The sequence below is a fragment of the Onychostoma macrolepis genome, chromosome 22 (assembly GCF_012432095.1).
Source record: "Onychostoma macrolepis isolate SWU-2019 chromosome 22, ASM1243209v1, whole genome shotgun sequence".
NCBI classification, from domain to species: domain Eukaryota; kingdom Metazoa; phylum Chordata; class Actinopteri; order Cypriniformes; family Cyprinidae; genus Onychostoma; species Onychostoma macrolepis.
Window position 1 is genome coordinate 25,444,189 of NC_081176.1, and position 16,459 is coordinate 25,460,647.

The 16,459-nt window shown below is 37.3% G+C and overlaps 1 protein-coding gene and 1 long non-coding RNA gene across 2 annotated transcripts in view; one reads left to right on the forward strand and one right to left on the reverse strand.

Annotated features, from left to right (window-relative positions):
• The window catches only part of LOC131530543 (uncharacterized), a 32,878-nt gene extending 16,992 nt beyond the window's left edge, over positions 1-15,886 (forward strand). The window contains exon 3 of the long non-coding RNA XR_009268413.1: positions 15,297-15,886. This is a non-coding gene — a long non-coding RNA (uncharacterized LOC131530543). The remainder of the gene's footprint in view (positions 1-15,296) is intronic.
• On the reverse strand, positions 5,609-10,767 carry LOC131530542 (CD276 antigen homolog). The gene is made up of 4 exons (XM_058760872.1): positions 9,523-10,767; positions 8,507-8,547; positions 8,089-8,415; positions 5,609-6,875 (listed from the first exon to the last, which is right to left on the reverse strand). Exons 1-4 carry the CDS (start codon positions 9,531-9,533, stop codon positions 6,694-6,696), a joined length of 561 nt encoding a protein of 186 aa, XP_058616855.1. The 5' UTR covers positions 9,534-10,767; the 3' UTR covers positions 5,609-6,693.
• Positions 15,887-16,459: the final 573 nt, after the last annotated feature.

Consider the following 16,459-nt stretch of genomic DNA (forward strand, 5'->3'; position numbering starts at 1 on the left):
AGGTGGCATTAGCTACCATCAGGAACAGTCTGGTGTGGTCCTCGAGAGATCGTTCCCTCTGCTCCAGCAGGAGGAGGAGGAGGAATTCGGGCCGGACGAGGGGATCCGTGGGGACACAAAGGGAAAAAAAAAACACTGGGTAAAAAAAACGGAAACAAAACGGAGGGTATAAACACGGAGGTTACTGTCTTGGTCGGTCTTTCTATCACAGCTCACAGGGAGCTCGGGAACCAGGAACGAGGAGACGAGGAATTAATAACACGGGAGTTTAATATTCAGACAGGAACACAGATCACAGGTAGGGTAGACACTTGAAGACCGACAAACACTAACTGAAAGGACTGGGGCTTATAAAGACAAGAAAATCAAGGAACTAAGGAGACACACCTGGAATCAAATTAAACAATCAAAGGGAGACAGAAACTGGGTCACAGGGCACACATGGGGAGCAAAACACATACAAGACAGTCCAGGGGCGTGACAGGAATTAACATTCAGTTTCATGTTATTAGAACACCTAACTATGTTCAACACCTAACAAGATGGCGCCGTTGTGTGTGGCCTGCCGTCTGATGTCGTCTGCGTTTTTTAGTTTGTTTATGTCTATGTGTTTCTGGCTTGTTCTATCGCAAGTCGTATTGTCTCTTTTAGTCTACGACCGGCAAATGCTTTTAAACCTTCGGATCTCCTCTGAAGTGTTACTTAATCAAATTCAGAAAGGACCACGGCACTCGCCTCCTCCCTTTCTAGGATCCCTGCCGGCTTATCTGCACCGGTCAACAATCCATCGTCCAAAGAAAAAGCGCCGGAAAAGACGGGGTAAGCGGGGCGGTGTGGCCGTCAAGCTCAAGCTTCTGCTTCGGACAAGCAGCGAATTTAACATTCGGGATCTGCCTACGAGGGAAGGTGATTGCAACCGCTCTATTAGCTGGCGTTCATCAGCGGGGATTTTCTCCTGGAATTTACCCATTCTACCGAGCTCGCAGGACCAACGGCCTCTATATCGCTCACCTCGCCTCCGCCGTCGCGCCATTTCTATACATCATCTTCGCCCGGTGCGTAGCGCAACGCAGCTGCATGAAGACTCTGTGCAGTTAAAGATGGCGTTGGTCAACGCGAGGTCTGCGGTAAATAAGACTTTTATTCTTAAAGACTTCTTCACTTCACGAACTCTGGACTTTCTATTTATCACGGAAACGTGGTTTTCCAATGGAGATTTGGCTCCTCTCTCTGAGCTTCTACCGCCAAGATATACATTTTTTAATTCCCCCCGCTCTGGGAGAAGGGGTGGCGGTTTGGTCTCAATTTTGGTTTTCAATGTCGGACCATGCAAAGAATTACATATAACAGTTTTGAACTGCAGATGCTTGTGTTGGACTCAGACACTCCATTAGCTGTTGCTGTGGTCTACAGGCCTCCTAAGCCACATCAAGACTTTTTAACAGATTTCTCAGATTTCTTGGGGAGAATTATCCCCAATTCTGATAGGTTTTTAATTATTGGGGATTTTAACATTCACATATGCTGCCCCCAAAACTCATTTGCAAAAGACTTTATCAGCCTAACAGAAGCCTTCGATTTAGTGCAGCATGTTAAAGGACCTACTCATATTCATGGACACACTCTCGATCTTATTATGTCTCATGGGCTCTTGATGGGTGATATTGAGATATGTGATCTTAGTTTTCTGATCACAATCCTATTTTATTCAATACACCATTATCATTGAATGCTGTAAAACCTCATGTATCAGCTCATCTGACACGGAGGATCACTGCTGCTACCTCTGTTTCTTTTTCTTCTATGTTTGAGGAGTTTTCCCATTCTATTGCTCTCGCCTCATCTGAGCTCAGTCCCGATGAATTGCTTTTTAGTTTTAATTCTGTCTGTACTACTATCTTGGATTCCGTGGCTCCTCTGAGGACCAAACATTACAAGTTAACTCCTGAACCATGGTTGAATAATACTACTCGGACATTGAGACAGGCTTGTAGAAGGGCTGAGAGGAAATGGAAAAGAACAAACTACAGATTTTTATGAAATGTTAAAGGATTCACTTATTAAGTATCAGAAGGCAGTGAGAGTGGCCAAATCAGACTACTTTTCATCTCTTATAGATAAAAATCATAATAATCCTAGAACCCTTTTCAATATCATTAATGCTGTGTTAAATCCTGTTGTCTGTGTGTATCCTACAGAGTCAGTAGCTATGTGTGAGTGGTTCTGCCAGTTTTTAATAATAAGATATCTGAGATCAGACATACCATCAAATCAGTTGCTGGCGATCCTGCAGGCCATTTAAAATATACAGGTGTCTTTAGTCAGTTTACGTCTATTTCGCTTTCTTTTTAAATGACATTGTTAATCAACTCAAACCAACTGGTTCACCTTTAGATATACTTCCTCACGGTTATTTAAACAAGTGTTTAGCATAATGGGTCCGACACTTTTAAATTTGATCAATAAATGCCTTGAGTTAGGAGTTGTTCCGGACTATTTAAAACATGCCTCGGTACAACCGAGACTTAAGAGGCCTAATTTAGATTCTTTTGATGTATCAAATTATAGACCCATTTCTAACCTTCCATTTTAGCTAAAATTATAGAGAAAGTGGTTTTCATCAAATACAAAGTTTCTTGGTAGATTACAAAATTTTTGATGCATTCCAATCAGGTTTTAGGACATTTCACTCCACTGAGACGGCTCTTTTAAAAGTGTTTAACGACATTCTTCTAGCTACTGACTCCGGAGATTCTGTAGCTCTGGTACTTTTAGACTTGAGCGCTGCTTTTGATACTGTAGACCACAATGTTCTTCTGTCCCGCTTAGAACAGGTAGTGGGCATCAGAGGTTCAGCTTTAAATTGGTTCCCGTCTTATCTTACGAACAGAAGTTTTTCAGTTAATATTGACAAATTTCACTCTTCCACTGTCCGTTTGACATGTGGGGTCCCTCAAGGCTCTACTCTAGCTCCCATGCTATTTTCTCTGTATATGCTTCCTCTCGGATCGATCTTTGAGAAGTATGGTATATGCTATCATTGTTACGCAGATGACACTCAAATATATATTCCTTTGACACATAAAAATGGATTAGATCCGGTGGCCGCTTGCCTCCTGGATGTTAAAGCATGGATGTCTCTAAATTTTTTAAGTCTGAACGAGAGTAAAACAGAGATTGTGGTATTTACCCCGTCGAATACACACATTCCAAATCTAAATCTTGGTGTTCTTGCACCTTATGTAAAGCCTTACGTGAAAAATTTGGGTGTGGTGTTGGACAGTGCCTTAAAGCTTGATAGACAAGTCAATCAGGTTGTGAAGTCAAGCTTTTATCAGTTGCGAACCCTGGTAAAAATGAAGTCCTTTCTTTCTTTTACTAACTTTGAAAGAGTAATCCACGCCTTTATTACCACGAGGCTTGATTACTGTAACTCTCTTTATGTGGGGATCAGTCAATCCTCCCTAAACCGCCTTCAGATGGTTCAAAATGCGGCTGCTAGAATCCTGACGGGAGCTCGAAAGAGTGAGCATATTACCCCTATCCTTCAGTCTTTGCATTGGTTACCAGTGTGCTACAGGATCCAGTTTAAAATGCTCTTACTGGTTTTTAAGTCTTTAAATGGTTTAGCACTCTCTTACCTCTCGGATCTGTTGATAGACCATCAACCTACAAGAGCTCTTAGGTCTGCCAACTTGAGGCTCTTAGTGATTCCCAGAACCAGACTTAAGTCTAGGGGTGATCGAGCATTCTCCGTAGCTGCTCCGAGACTTTGGAATAGTCTTCCTACAGAAATCAGAGCCGCCCCTACACTACCCATTTTTAAATCCAGGTTAAAAACATTTTTATTTGAACTGGCTTATTATTCGTGATTTGAATTTGCTCTGTCTTGTGTTTTGTAGTGTTATTTGTGACTTTGCTTATGTTTTTAATTTTGTTTGTGGTTACTTGTAAGACTTACTTGTACAGCACCCTGGTCAACGATAGTTGTGTTTAGTGGTGCTTTATAAATAAACTGAAACTGAAACTATTAAAGAACATATAATTTTATATGCAGAGTCTGGTAATCCCAGGAAAGTACCCACGTAAGTATAACTGTACATTTAAACGCTGACAAATAAACGCTATCGTAACTGTTTAAGCAGTTAGGCTAATCTCTTAAATAATGTTTAAATGGTATTCTCGATAATCAATATCTTACCTTCATAGCCATGAACACATTTTTAAAATCTTATAAAATTTTAAGGCATTTATTATTTCTCAACTATGTGGTAAAATTACCATTATTAAAGGTTCACTTTTCATTCATGAAATATGCTAAAAACGTGTATCGGCGAAAAATAGACTTTTTAAGATGAAAATGAAATTACCTTTATAATCAAGAGATGGCAGTATAGGATCACTCATTGGCTGCAGCTGCCATTTCAACTTAGTTTTTCACGTCTTTTGATTTATTATAAAATAAATATTATTACCAATTTAGTAAGCTACTTTGTCGCACTGAAGTATAAAGTATAGCAAGTGCAGGAAGTCACAAAGTCACAGCCTATAATGCTGAGTTATTTAAATACCTATATAGTCAAATAAAAATTAAATAAGTTGTCATAACAAATAAATAATGCATTCAATATTTTGAAATGTTTAGATTTAATTTAATAACTAGGCTACATCGTTTAAGTTTTATCCAACACAGACCTGTAGTTTTGTTAGTCTGAATTTAGTCTGAATCACTTAATGCACAGCTTTATTTTGACATCGGCTCGTCAGGTGATTCATTCCGTTGCCACTGTCAATCATAGCAATGACTCGTGGCATGATTTAACGTAACATTCGCATTTTGTCATTCCTGTATTTGGTAGTATTTTTCAGGAGAGTTTTTCCTGTTCCACTGTTTTTCTGCTCTATCTGCTGGTGTAGTTAATAAACAAAATTTGAAAGGCAAATACATAGAGAAACACCCCCCCCAAACTATATCCCTATTGTTTTCTGTTCTCTATCACTCTATCCTTTCGGTTTCTCCGCGGCTCATGTGAATGAGGATGTAACTGGTATCTCTGCATTCCTGCTTATATACAGTGACGACAAACTTAAGTTATGACAGTGTATTGAGCGACAGCAACAATACATAAAATATTGCTCAAAGAAAAGTTGCATTTGAGGATCAGGATCCAGAATACACTTTCCCAGAGGAGCTACGAAAGGAAGCTTCGCTCTTGTACTCATGTAAGTTTGAGTACACTATTTATTATTGATTCAATGCTACTCTTTTCAACAGAATGAGATTAGGTAACATTCAACTTCCTTCATAAAATATCAGGAATCATATTACAAATGTCCAAACTGTTTTTCCAGAGACTCTTAGTTTATTCACAAAACTAAACCAATTGAAACATTAATGTTCAGTTTGGAGATCACAGGAGTCACCAACATAAATGAACCTATGTAAGAAAAAACTTTATTGTAGGGCAGCATTAAAGTATAAATTACAGTTATACCATTACATAACACATTGACTACCCAAAACAATATTATACTTACCTCAATTGTCATGATAAACTGAATTTTACACAGCATATCCTTGTTGTCACATTGTGTCAAAATGTTTTTGAACTACAGATTTTGTAATGCGTCTTCTCTTTCAATAAAACACAACATAAAACATTGGCCGATAGATTTGAAAGTCTGAACATCAAGATGAAAAGAAATAGGAAAGAGTCTCTCAGGTTTAGAAAGCAGTTCTTTTCATATAACAAGCAAAGTTGTCAAAACATTTACTCCTCATATTCTTAGAAATGACAGTATCCAGATAAGTGACTTTATCTTTCACTGGGATTTAAAATAAATAAATAAAGGTACTCAAAAGAATTAAATACTTTAGAAATGTCTAAAAAAGACAAAAGAAAAGTCTCACCTGAAATCAAATCTGACAAAGTGACAATGTTGAAGAGTAATATTTTAAACGTTTCCAGCAAAGAACAAAGGTGTAAATGTTATAATTATTATTAAGACTACATATTGGGGTTGGAGGCGGCATAATAAGGCTTTGAGTAACTGTAGGGGAGAGAGGCATAATACTTCCTATTAAAACTTTCAAAAGAAGAAAACAAAAATCAGAGTATAAATGGTCCACTCCTAGAAATGTGTTGAGTTTAAGAAGATTCAGTAACCTCATCCAAATAAAGAGGCTTCCTCTCTGCATCTGTAGTACAGCAGATCAAGAAGTTAATTACACTCTTCTTATAACAGTCTGCAGAGCCGTGTAACAATCTCAACCCTGAGCACCATGTTTTATCTTTGAGCACACCGTACATAACTAGGAATTAATGATTCAGATTTGAAAAAGATATGCAGTAATAGTATTAACAATCAAGAAATACATAAATGATACAAAATGCATTTACTCTGGCATACACACTTGTGGTACAGAAATGTTAAGGCAGCAACATATTGACAGGATTGATGTTGTTCAACTGTTTCAAGATCTCATTCTGTTATAAAATAAGAACAATAAGCAGTGCATTGTTTTATGTCAGCACGTGTATAACAAGAGAGAGAATCTGCAGAAGATAATGTGATTGTGCATGACATGTCACTCACGCTTCTAATTTAACTTGGGTGCGGAAAATACAGGCTGTTCAGATACTGCTGACACTTGCAGTGTGTAACAGGACCTTCAGTTTGACACTTTTTCTTCTATAAGGCAGCTTGAGATTTTTTTCTCCAGTAAAATATGAAATACATTATTATAGGCGTGAGAATTATTAAAGGTAAAAGAGTGCAAAGACAGATTAATAATATTGTCATCTGGCCTGACTGCGTTTCTGGTACATGCTTTTCTTCTTCAGTAGACTGGTTTCCAGGTTTTACAGTTGATTCTGCAACAAAACAAGTTCATTAAAAACAAACAAACAAAAAAGACAACGATGTTGTAAAAAAATAACTACACTGTGATAAACACAACAGATCCATCATTTATATTCTATACAGCAGCATTCAGGCTATCCTAGGTGTAAAACTAGTACACTTCCATAATGTACTTAAAGTGCTCTATTTTCACACACTAATTTGTACTTAATATTAGGGCTGGGTATCAATTCAGATGTCCCGATTCGATTCGCAAGCTCTCAATTCTATTCTCGATTTTTTTTTATTATATTCAGTGAATATAGTTTTAAGACAAAAGCTATTGATATTTCTACAAGATGAACAGTAAACATCAGTTTACAAATGGTGAATTAATAAAAAGAAATTAAGAACCACAGGCCTGTATTTTGAACCTATTCTTTTTTTTTTTTTTGTATAGGGTCCTTTCTTAAACAATAACTCGTCGTCCGCGCTTTAGTATGTGTGTAGTAAACAAAACAGTGCGTCGCACCAGCCGCCATTCATTCATTCATTCATTGCGGAAATCATGGCGCCTTATGCGTGATATCAAATGCTTCCACAGATTTATAGTATTACTATAGCATTTCACCTGAGCATTACGAATCACACGTATGACTTTGTTCTTGGTTCTCATCAACAGTATCTCCGCCATGATGAACACTGAATGAATGACAGGCTTTCTGTTGTAACATCGCGCATCGGTAAATAAGGGTGACATCTAGTGGAGAATACTAATGATAAGAATCACATTAATCAGATCTTGTTTTAAATGTGTGCTGAAATAAATACCGGAAAAGATTGATTCGCGGCTTTTGAGAAGCAATATCGAATCGACGTCATTAAAAAAAAAAAAGATTAATCGAAAAATCGATTCTTTTGCCCAGCCCTACTTAATATACCAAAAATTATTCTTCAGTACTTAAGATAATCTTAAGAACATCTAAGTGTACTCAAATGGGCTATTTTGGGACACCATGAATATTAACTAAAATGTATTTTTAACTTACCATCTCTGTATTAAAAAATTAGTTACTACTTGTAGTACACTTGAACCCATATTTCATACACTAGTGGGTTCAAGTGTACTACAAGTAGTAACTAAAATAATGCGTGAAAATAGAGCACTTTAAGTACGTTATGAATGTGCACTTTTTTTCACCTGGAACATTTTATTCAAAACTTAAGTAAACTATTTTTACATACTGTTAATGAGCAGCTGTACAGTCTCATGTTTAGAATAAGATGTGTGTGTGATGAAGCAGGTGAACTCTCCTGCATCAGCATGAGTGAGATTTTTCAGTTTGAGGGAGAAGTTTCCTCTCACATACTCCTTTGGGAAAGTTTGCACTCTGTTCTTATACCGTGGGTCCTGTGACTCTAGTGAATCTTCACCTTCAACTAAATCATAAATAGTCTCACTGTCTTTGTCTCTCCAAAGCACATTAATGTCTTGAGGTTTAAGATCATGTTGAGTTAAAGAACACGGCAGGACAACAGAACCACCGATAAAACCTGTGACCTGCAGACACACTGAAATGACAAAAACTGTAATTGTAAACACACAATCTGACATTTATACACGTGGCATGAATTTATCATTCAAATTTACTAATATGCTCACCTTTGTTTATCAGCACTGCAAATACACAGATGAAGCACCATCTGCAGAAACAGAAAAACAAGTTCCTTTAACTTCCTTGATCTCATCTCATGATATTGAGATGAGCAAAACTGATCACAAGCGATCATGCCAGTTAGAGCTCTCTGACATGCATAATGTCAATACTCTTGCAACACTAAAACCATGATGGGAAGTGACAGCCAATAATAATGCACATCACTGCTGAAAAAATAAATAAAAAATAGAAACCATTACAGAATTTATAATGGTTTTGCTGGTTATAATGGGAATTGTATTGGTTTAAATGGACACTGTAATGGATTCTGTTGGTCTCTACTGGTAATTGGTCACCTTCTATTCTATTCTAAAACCACTAAATCCTGTCCTAGTTGATGGCTAGTAATGTTTGCATGATTTCTATCATTTTTTTATTTTGTTGTAATATAACATCTTTGTTATTAATCATAACCAAAACCAGCTGAGTGGAATCATTCAATCTGAATGAATAGTCCTTTGCTATTATGACAATCTTCCTTTCAGTTAAAAATATGTATAACATTATACTGTATATTATACATTAAATGGGATTCGGGTTAACTGGATTTTATTTGCCAGTTGTAAACTGTCACTAATTTGTCGAAACGCAACAATTCACAACTAAATGATTCAGCAGTAAAATGAATAAAAAATTAACAGCACATGCACCACAACACAAAGACAACACAACATGCTAATGCTGATGGCTAAATCAAAATAATAGTTAGAGCTAACTATTGGGTTGATTAATTAACTCGGTAATTAATCAACCCATAATCGATGCATTAATGATGTTAACAGGGGTTGTCTATTAATGCTGGTTTAAGTAAGGAACAAAACAAATCAGGTCAAACACAAATGCGAGCGCAAACATGATGCTTTTTTACGTATCGCGGCAGATCAGAACTGAAAGCACGGCTGTGTTGGAAGTACTGCTCGTTCTGTGAAAACAGAATTTAGTTAAGAAATCATGAACGTACCTGATTATCATGGTGCCCCAATAAAATAAATATATATGTTACTTAATATTACGAAATAATATTGTCAAAAAAAAGAGAGCATACGTTACTCTAAACCTGAACACGTTTCCGGTAATCCGGGTTCTCTGTAGCGGAAATCGTCATATCCACTGGATTAAAAAAAAATCTATAGCATGAACAGGAGCTACAGCAAATATTATTTGTTGTATCCATTTGCTTCAACAACAACAACAAAAAAATAATAATAACGATTGCTTTTTTACGATTTTACAAAAGAGCGTGTGACCAAAAACAAAAGGATAAGAATTCAGAAGAAAGAAAGTTGGTCCCTGCTGGTAGATGCTGGAACTACACCATCCGTCCGCAAAAGCCTGTTTCTCCCATGGTTTCTCCGTAGAAACCCTTTCAAAAAAGTCTCGCAATTTTATACCAATGTAATGTAATGCTAACATTAATGTTAGGCTATAACATAAAAAAGAAGAAGAAAAGTTTTAAGCTAAAAATGTAATTATTTCAAGACATTTTTAAATTATTTGTTCTTTTCTTTTTTATTAATATTATTATTTATAAAGATATAACCTCATTTCGTTAACTTCGGATGTGAATATGACGTTTAAAGTAAAAAATAAAAGGTTCACACACTGCGTCGGCGCCGCCGGGGGGCCCTCAGGGGGCCCGGCCTGGTCACCTCGGTCACTGTGCTCCCTAACCTCTGGTGCTGTCTCCTTAGTGGGCACCATGATTTTAGTCTGTGAAGCAAGCTACTAACCTGAGAAGCTCTCCCACTCAGTACGAGATGGGGTGGGTGGTGTAGGCTGTTAAATACATAGATTAAAAGCGAAACGTTCCTAGCAATAATATTTTTCGTTCAGGTCCCAGAGCAAAATAAGAATCGAAGAAAGAAATTCTAATAAACTTTGCTAATATTATTGAATCTTCAAACCGCTAACACTATGCAGTTTCAAATTATGCCGTAAAAATGACGTGACGGAGTATTTTAAAATTCAGCCAGCGTTAAAACAAAAAATCAGGCTTGTGTATTTATGACATCAGTTAGGCTTTCTTTGTTCAAAAACGGAAGTAACGTAAAATATTATTTGTGTGTTAGGCTACTTTACATATTGTTAGTAGCTATACAGCACAACTGCAGCGCTTCCAGTAGGCTATTTTATGGAGCTGTCAACACTGGAAACTTCAACGGCATGCGATTAGCTGACGGACACCCTAATCATATATAAAACTTTATATCTATTAAATATTATATATATATATATATATATATATATATATATAATTATTTTATTTACAAGTTTCGTGTTTGTGTTTTTCCCGTTTGATTCGTTGCATCTGAAAATGACTTTTTCTACACTAGTAGTCGACATTTTCTACACTAGTAGTCGACAATTTAGATCAGACAATATTCAGAAACATGTGCAGTTAATATTTTCAAAGTAATACACCCCCAACCATGAAAAAAAAAAAAAAAGACCCCCCCCACACACACACACACACAAGTGCCAATGTCATTTACATAAAATATCTATTCAGTATTAATGATGACGTCTTTGCATGGTCGGTGTTCAAGATTCAGTAGCTGACACTATCCAGAAACTCCTACTTTCTTCGAGAAATATTGAAGATTGAAGTACACTGGCCAATCGTTCAAACATATGCGTTCTCAACTGTTATATAAGGTGGTGCTAAATAGCATTTCCTCAAAAACTTAATCCTTCAAGTCAACTTCTGTCTTCACTCAAAACTTCACCACTTACCTCTTCAGCTCACTGTTTGGCTCGAAGCCCCACCAGGCAAAGCTCTAGATCCACCTTTGCCTCTCGCAGAAAAATTGAGCAGCTGTGAGACCCAAGACTTTGTGGTTAAGCACAACCCTTTCTGAAGCGGCAAGGCCCTCGTCTGAGTGGCAAGCCGACACACTGCAGTTCATTCGCAGTCTGCCCCACTGACTACTTTCATATACAGATAAATCTCATCACAGGCACTTTCTGAGATTTACTTTCAAAGTCAAAGCAAACCAGTTCATTGTCCTGACTTTTGGCTTGTCATTGGCTTCACACACATGCATGAAATGTGTGGACGTGGCTCTCTCCTCTAAAATTGCGTGTACTGAATTATTTGGACTATCTGATCTTGGCCAGATTATCCTCATTGAGTAGTCTCAGCCTCAGACATCTCGCCCACGGGCTGTTGGCTAAACATCTGATGAATATGGCACGCAAAATTGGAAACACTTCAGGAGGTTCAAAGTCGTCATCTGATTGGTTGAATTGTACAGGATTTCCAGGAGACGTGTGTGTCGCGTTCTTTAACATTCTGCCTGGAAACAAAGATGCAGTGGCGCCAAACCCCTTATGGAAGAAGAAAGTCGTTGTGTTCACAACTGTGACGATGAATGCTTGTCAGGATCATCTAAACGCTGGATTTTCAAAAGCAAGTGAAATATGTAAAGTTCGCAGCATAGACTCTTTAAAATCCGTCCAAGAGTTTAACACTGTATTTGCAATTTCCACACCCCTAAACATGACGCGGCACAAAATGAAACACGATTGGTTGCTTTACCTGACAGTCATATGGCCTCTTCGGCGGTCCTTGGCCATTCAAAGCAACCAAGTTTCCCAGACCTTCTGCTGTCAGTTTGAAGGTCCGACTACGCGAGACTAATCTGATCTTGGCCAAATTATCCTCATTCGGAGGATATTCAAAAATTCAAACAGCCAAAAACTCAAACTGATTGACCACATTGTTGCATCCCAACCCAGAACCGGTGAGCCAGCATGTCTGGCTGCTCAGCAGAAATCCACCACCAGATATTGGGCCACAGTGAGAGTTAAATACAAGTACTGAAGCACCCTCTACCAGGCACCTATATCCATAATTCAAAATTGTCTGTGGACTGGTGTAGAACACAGGCTGGTGAATTGGTGAACCTGGTGAATTGTCCAATGTCAATCATACTGTTGTTCTTACAGTTTGTTACAGCACTTGTGCGCCCTCTACACTTACAGTGTATGTGGACTGGCCGCTATTACTATTTTCCATTCCCAAATCAATGATAAGCTTTCTGAGGGTAGCAAGGCGGTTAAACCCTCTTGCCTCTCCACATTGCTCACTTGGGTCTTTGCTTTGGACCTAAAAGCTCTGTCAGTGCCTCTGTTCACTGTCACTGCTGACAGTTGAATTACGAGCACTCTCGCTGAAGAAGTGTACTACTTCTGTAAAGCAAGTGTTGGACTTTCAAGTGCTGTCTACTTTTGGCGTTTGCATGGAACTCATACCAAATGATTGTAAGGCTTTTCCTAAACCCAAGAAAGGTTACATGCTAAAGGTGCTCTCAACACTGTTTACAGCTCAGGTCATAACCTTGTTGGCGTCTATGCAAAATTGCCAGCACTGTTGCCATTTGTTTTGTCAGCTTGTTCATTCACAAAGTACCATCAGTGCTGATTTTTCTGCTGGTTCTTATGCCTGTCCTCTCATTCCCATGACTGGATTCTTTCTCTAGAAGGAAACACATTTCAGACAAATATCTCCATGCTTCTATTTGAATCCATCCATCCATTCTTAATACCGATTATCCTCTGTAATAAAAAGCAAAAGCTTTTCTTCTCACATAGACAGTTCAAAGAGAAAAACCCTCCTTAATAGTTTAGAAAGGGCGATCCTTATCCTACTATGGCATATGCTTCTTCATGTTGTGTTTAAATGTATTTAGTTTTTTTTATATATTGTTTTATTCTTGTTAGTATTAAAACTTTACCAAATCTGATTCATTAATTCCCTATAACATCAGCCGTTCAGCAGCAGAATGTAGTAGAGAAATGGGTGTGGGATCTTTTCACTTGTGACAGTGTTAATATCTTCAGCATCCTGGTGCCAAGAGACACCACAGTAACTCTACGCCTTAGTGAATATGAAACATCAAACATCAGCTGACACACAAACTAAATGACACGTCGCTATGTATTGAGAACCAGTCTGATCACTATCAGAACAAACTTCAATGTCATTTTAACCATATAATACAGAAACAATACACAACAATGATATAGAACACAAAATATTCTGCTTTTGCATGCTAGGTATTTGTTAGATGAATAATATGTCAAACTGAAGACAAATTAATATGATAACAATTAAAAGGAATAGTAATAAAAACAAATGTGGGTCAAATATTTCGATTTGATTAATGTAACCATAAAGCAAACACACAAAACCAAGGGTGAATCCCATTTCTCTGTCTTACCCCTTCCCCTTAGTTTTGCGCGTTCACGTGAGAGTAAGGGCTATCCCAATTCTCGTTTTGATCGAGGGGTAGGGCTAAGGGGAAGGGGTACATACCCCTTAAAACCAAGCATTTTCGCGAGCTTACTTGAAACCGAGGGGTACCCAGAACACACTGCGCAACCGGCAACAATCAAGTATTTTCGGCTTAAATAATTTATTTAAAAATTACGACAGTCTTGTTTTGTGCTCTAGACAGTCCTGTACATATATATTTGCAACCATGTTCTTAATTGAAACGTTTTAAAAAAATCGCTAGTTTGCGACGCTAACGTTACATTGCTGATTTGCACAACAGTCCCGCAGACTAGCCTTGAAAGGACTCCATGCATGTCTACAGTTTTAACAAGTTTGTAAAACGATCCAAAGTTTGTGATCAACACTTGTCGGCTCTGGTGACGTAGCAGCCAGCTAGCGACGGTGTATGATGACGTAACCGTAACCAAGTGGTGTCTCATTTCATAGGGGTATGTTTTCACCCCTAGCGCTTACTACTCGGTTTCGAGGGACAAGGGCTAGGGGTAAGACGTAGGGGAAGGGGTAAGACAGAGAAATGGGATTCACCCCAAATCTGTTTGCCCATCAGTGGCGTAAATTTCATCTAACAGTAGGGGGGGACAATAAACATAAAATTTCTCAAGAGCAATTTTTGAAGGGGACACAAATAATACAGCCAAAATTGTACTTGCAAGTATAGCTATGCGTACACAGCATGTGTACATAGCATGGACCGTGTTTAAATATGAATTCGGTTCATATGGTTCACCACGCGGTCATATTATAATTATTATTTTGCTCATCCATAGTATTAGGTTTCGTCTGAAACCGAGTAGCTACGTCTCTTTAGATATTCAACCGCATTAAGCCCACTGATCTGTCACATAACATCATATTGAGCAAAACCCAACACATCGGTAGGTCTACAATATTAGCCTAATATCAGTTCACAACACAGGCTTATAATCGCTCATAGAAAAAACATGGTATATCATAATTTTTTTGTCATTAATTTATTAATGATCCAGCATCATCTGTATTAAAGAGAAAGAATCATTTCACCCAATGTTTAAAGAGAATAAAATAGCCTTGACAGCCTAACTTACTTACACGTAACTAACTGATACCGAGGAACTTGCTCTCTCCCACCATGGCTGGACTCGTGTGTGTATCAGTAAAAGAGGAAAGCAGGCAGTGGAACAAACCACTGTGAGGCAAGGGAGGGGGGAATCAAAACATTTCTAAACTTAAAACGTTTTTTTTGCATTTATTTTGTTTTACTACTCACACAATTATTTTAAGTATATATCCATTATATTATTTTTAATACACAGAGTCGCTTGCAATGATATTTTTAGGGGGGACAACCCTCAGACAACACCAGGATTTACCCATATGCCAGCAAACCAATGTTAATGATATTTGAATGGCAAATTTGTAAAAAAGCTATATGTTTGACTCTTGTTTCTCTCTTTCAGGTCAGAATGACGTCACTGGAAGATCTGCATTCTTGACGTGTTGACAGTGATGATAAAATGTATTGAGACACAATGACAGCAGGAATGTGTGAAGCTTCAGAAAATGTTAAATATGTGACTATAAGAACTGTGGCAAGATGCATGGAGAAATGAACAGAATATATTATGAAACGTTTTAGAGACTTGTGAAAAAGTGCTGTAAAGTGAAATTCAATGCAACAGATTTATTTATTTTACAATTAATCACTGTTTACTAAATCAAATTAATACTGATTACCCTTTTTTTAAAACTGTTCTTATTTTGTGAAAATACTCACATGCACAGGACTGTATATTTACATAAACTGAATAAGACAGAAAACTGAATAAATATGACTGTAACAATTAAATTTGTCTTCATTGTTCACTGGTATATCATTAAGTGTTACTGAAATGTCTTGGTAAAGTGTTTAGTGCCGTAAATGTCCCTTCAGTCTTATGATTATTCTATCCTGTATTTTTTTTTCTTTTTTTTTTCCATTCATGAGAGGTGTTTAATGAAACAAACAAACAAAACAAATACAAAAGAACCAGGAATAAAGGTGCACATAAGCAAGATATTTTCCACTGTTTTCTGTGTGTTTGTGACATGAAACTCAGAACTATAAAAGACCCACTCAGATACATTTTAGGATCTTATTTGAGATTTAAACCTGTGTGAGTTTAGCTTTGAGAACTGAATTAAATTATTAATTTATTATTTGTTAATTTATGTTTTATATATTACTACTTATTTAATCGTATGATTGTGTAGTCTTCATAAGTTAGAGATCAGATGGAATGCCTTCATTTGCAGGTTCCACAAGATGATAAAAGCACACAGAAAAGATTTTACCTGAAAGTGTCTAAAATATCACATCACAGAAGCGTCTACATGTGTAATGAAAATGAGCAGCATAATTGTTCCAATTATATTTGTATGTTCATTTAATACAAGAATGAATATATTAAAGTGCTGTGTGACTTCAGCTCTATATCATTACCCACCAAACACTCTAATGGTGTCCTTATCTTTAACCTTTAACACATCATCTACACGACTTAATTTACATTTTATGTGATCAGTGGAAACAAATGCAAATTCTCTTCTAGGTTTTATGAAAACAACCTGAACAGCTCTATTG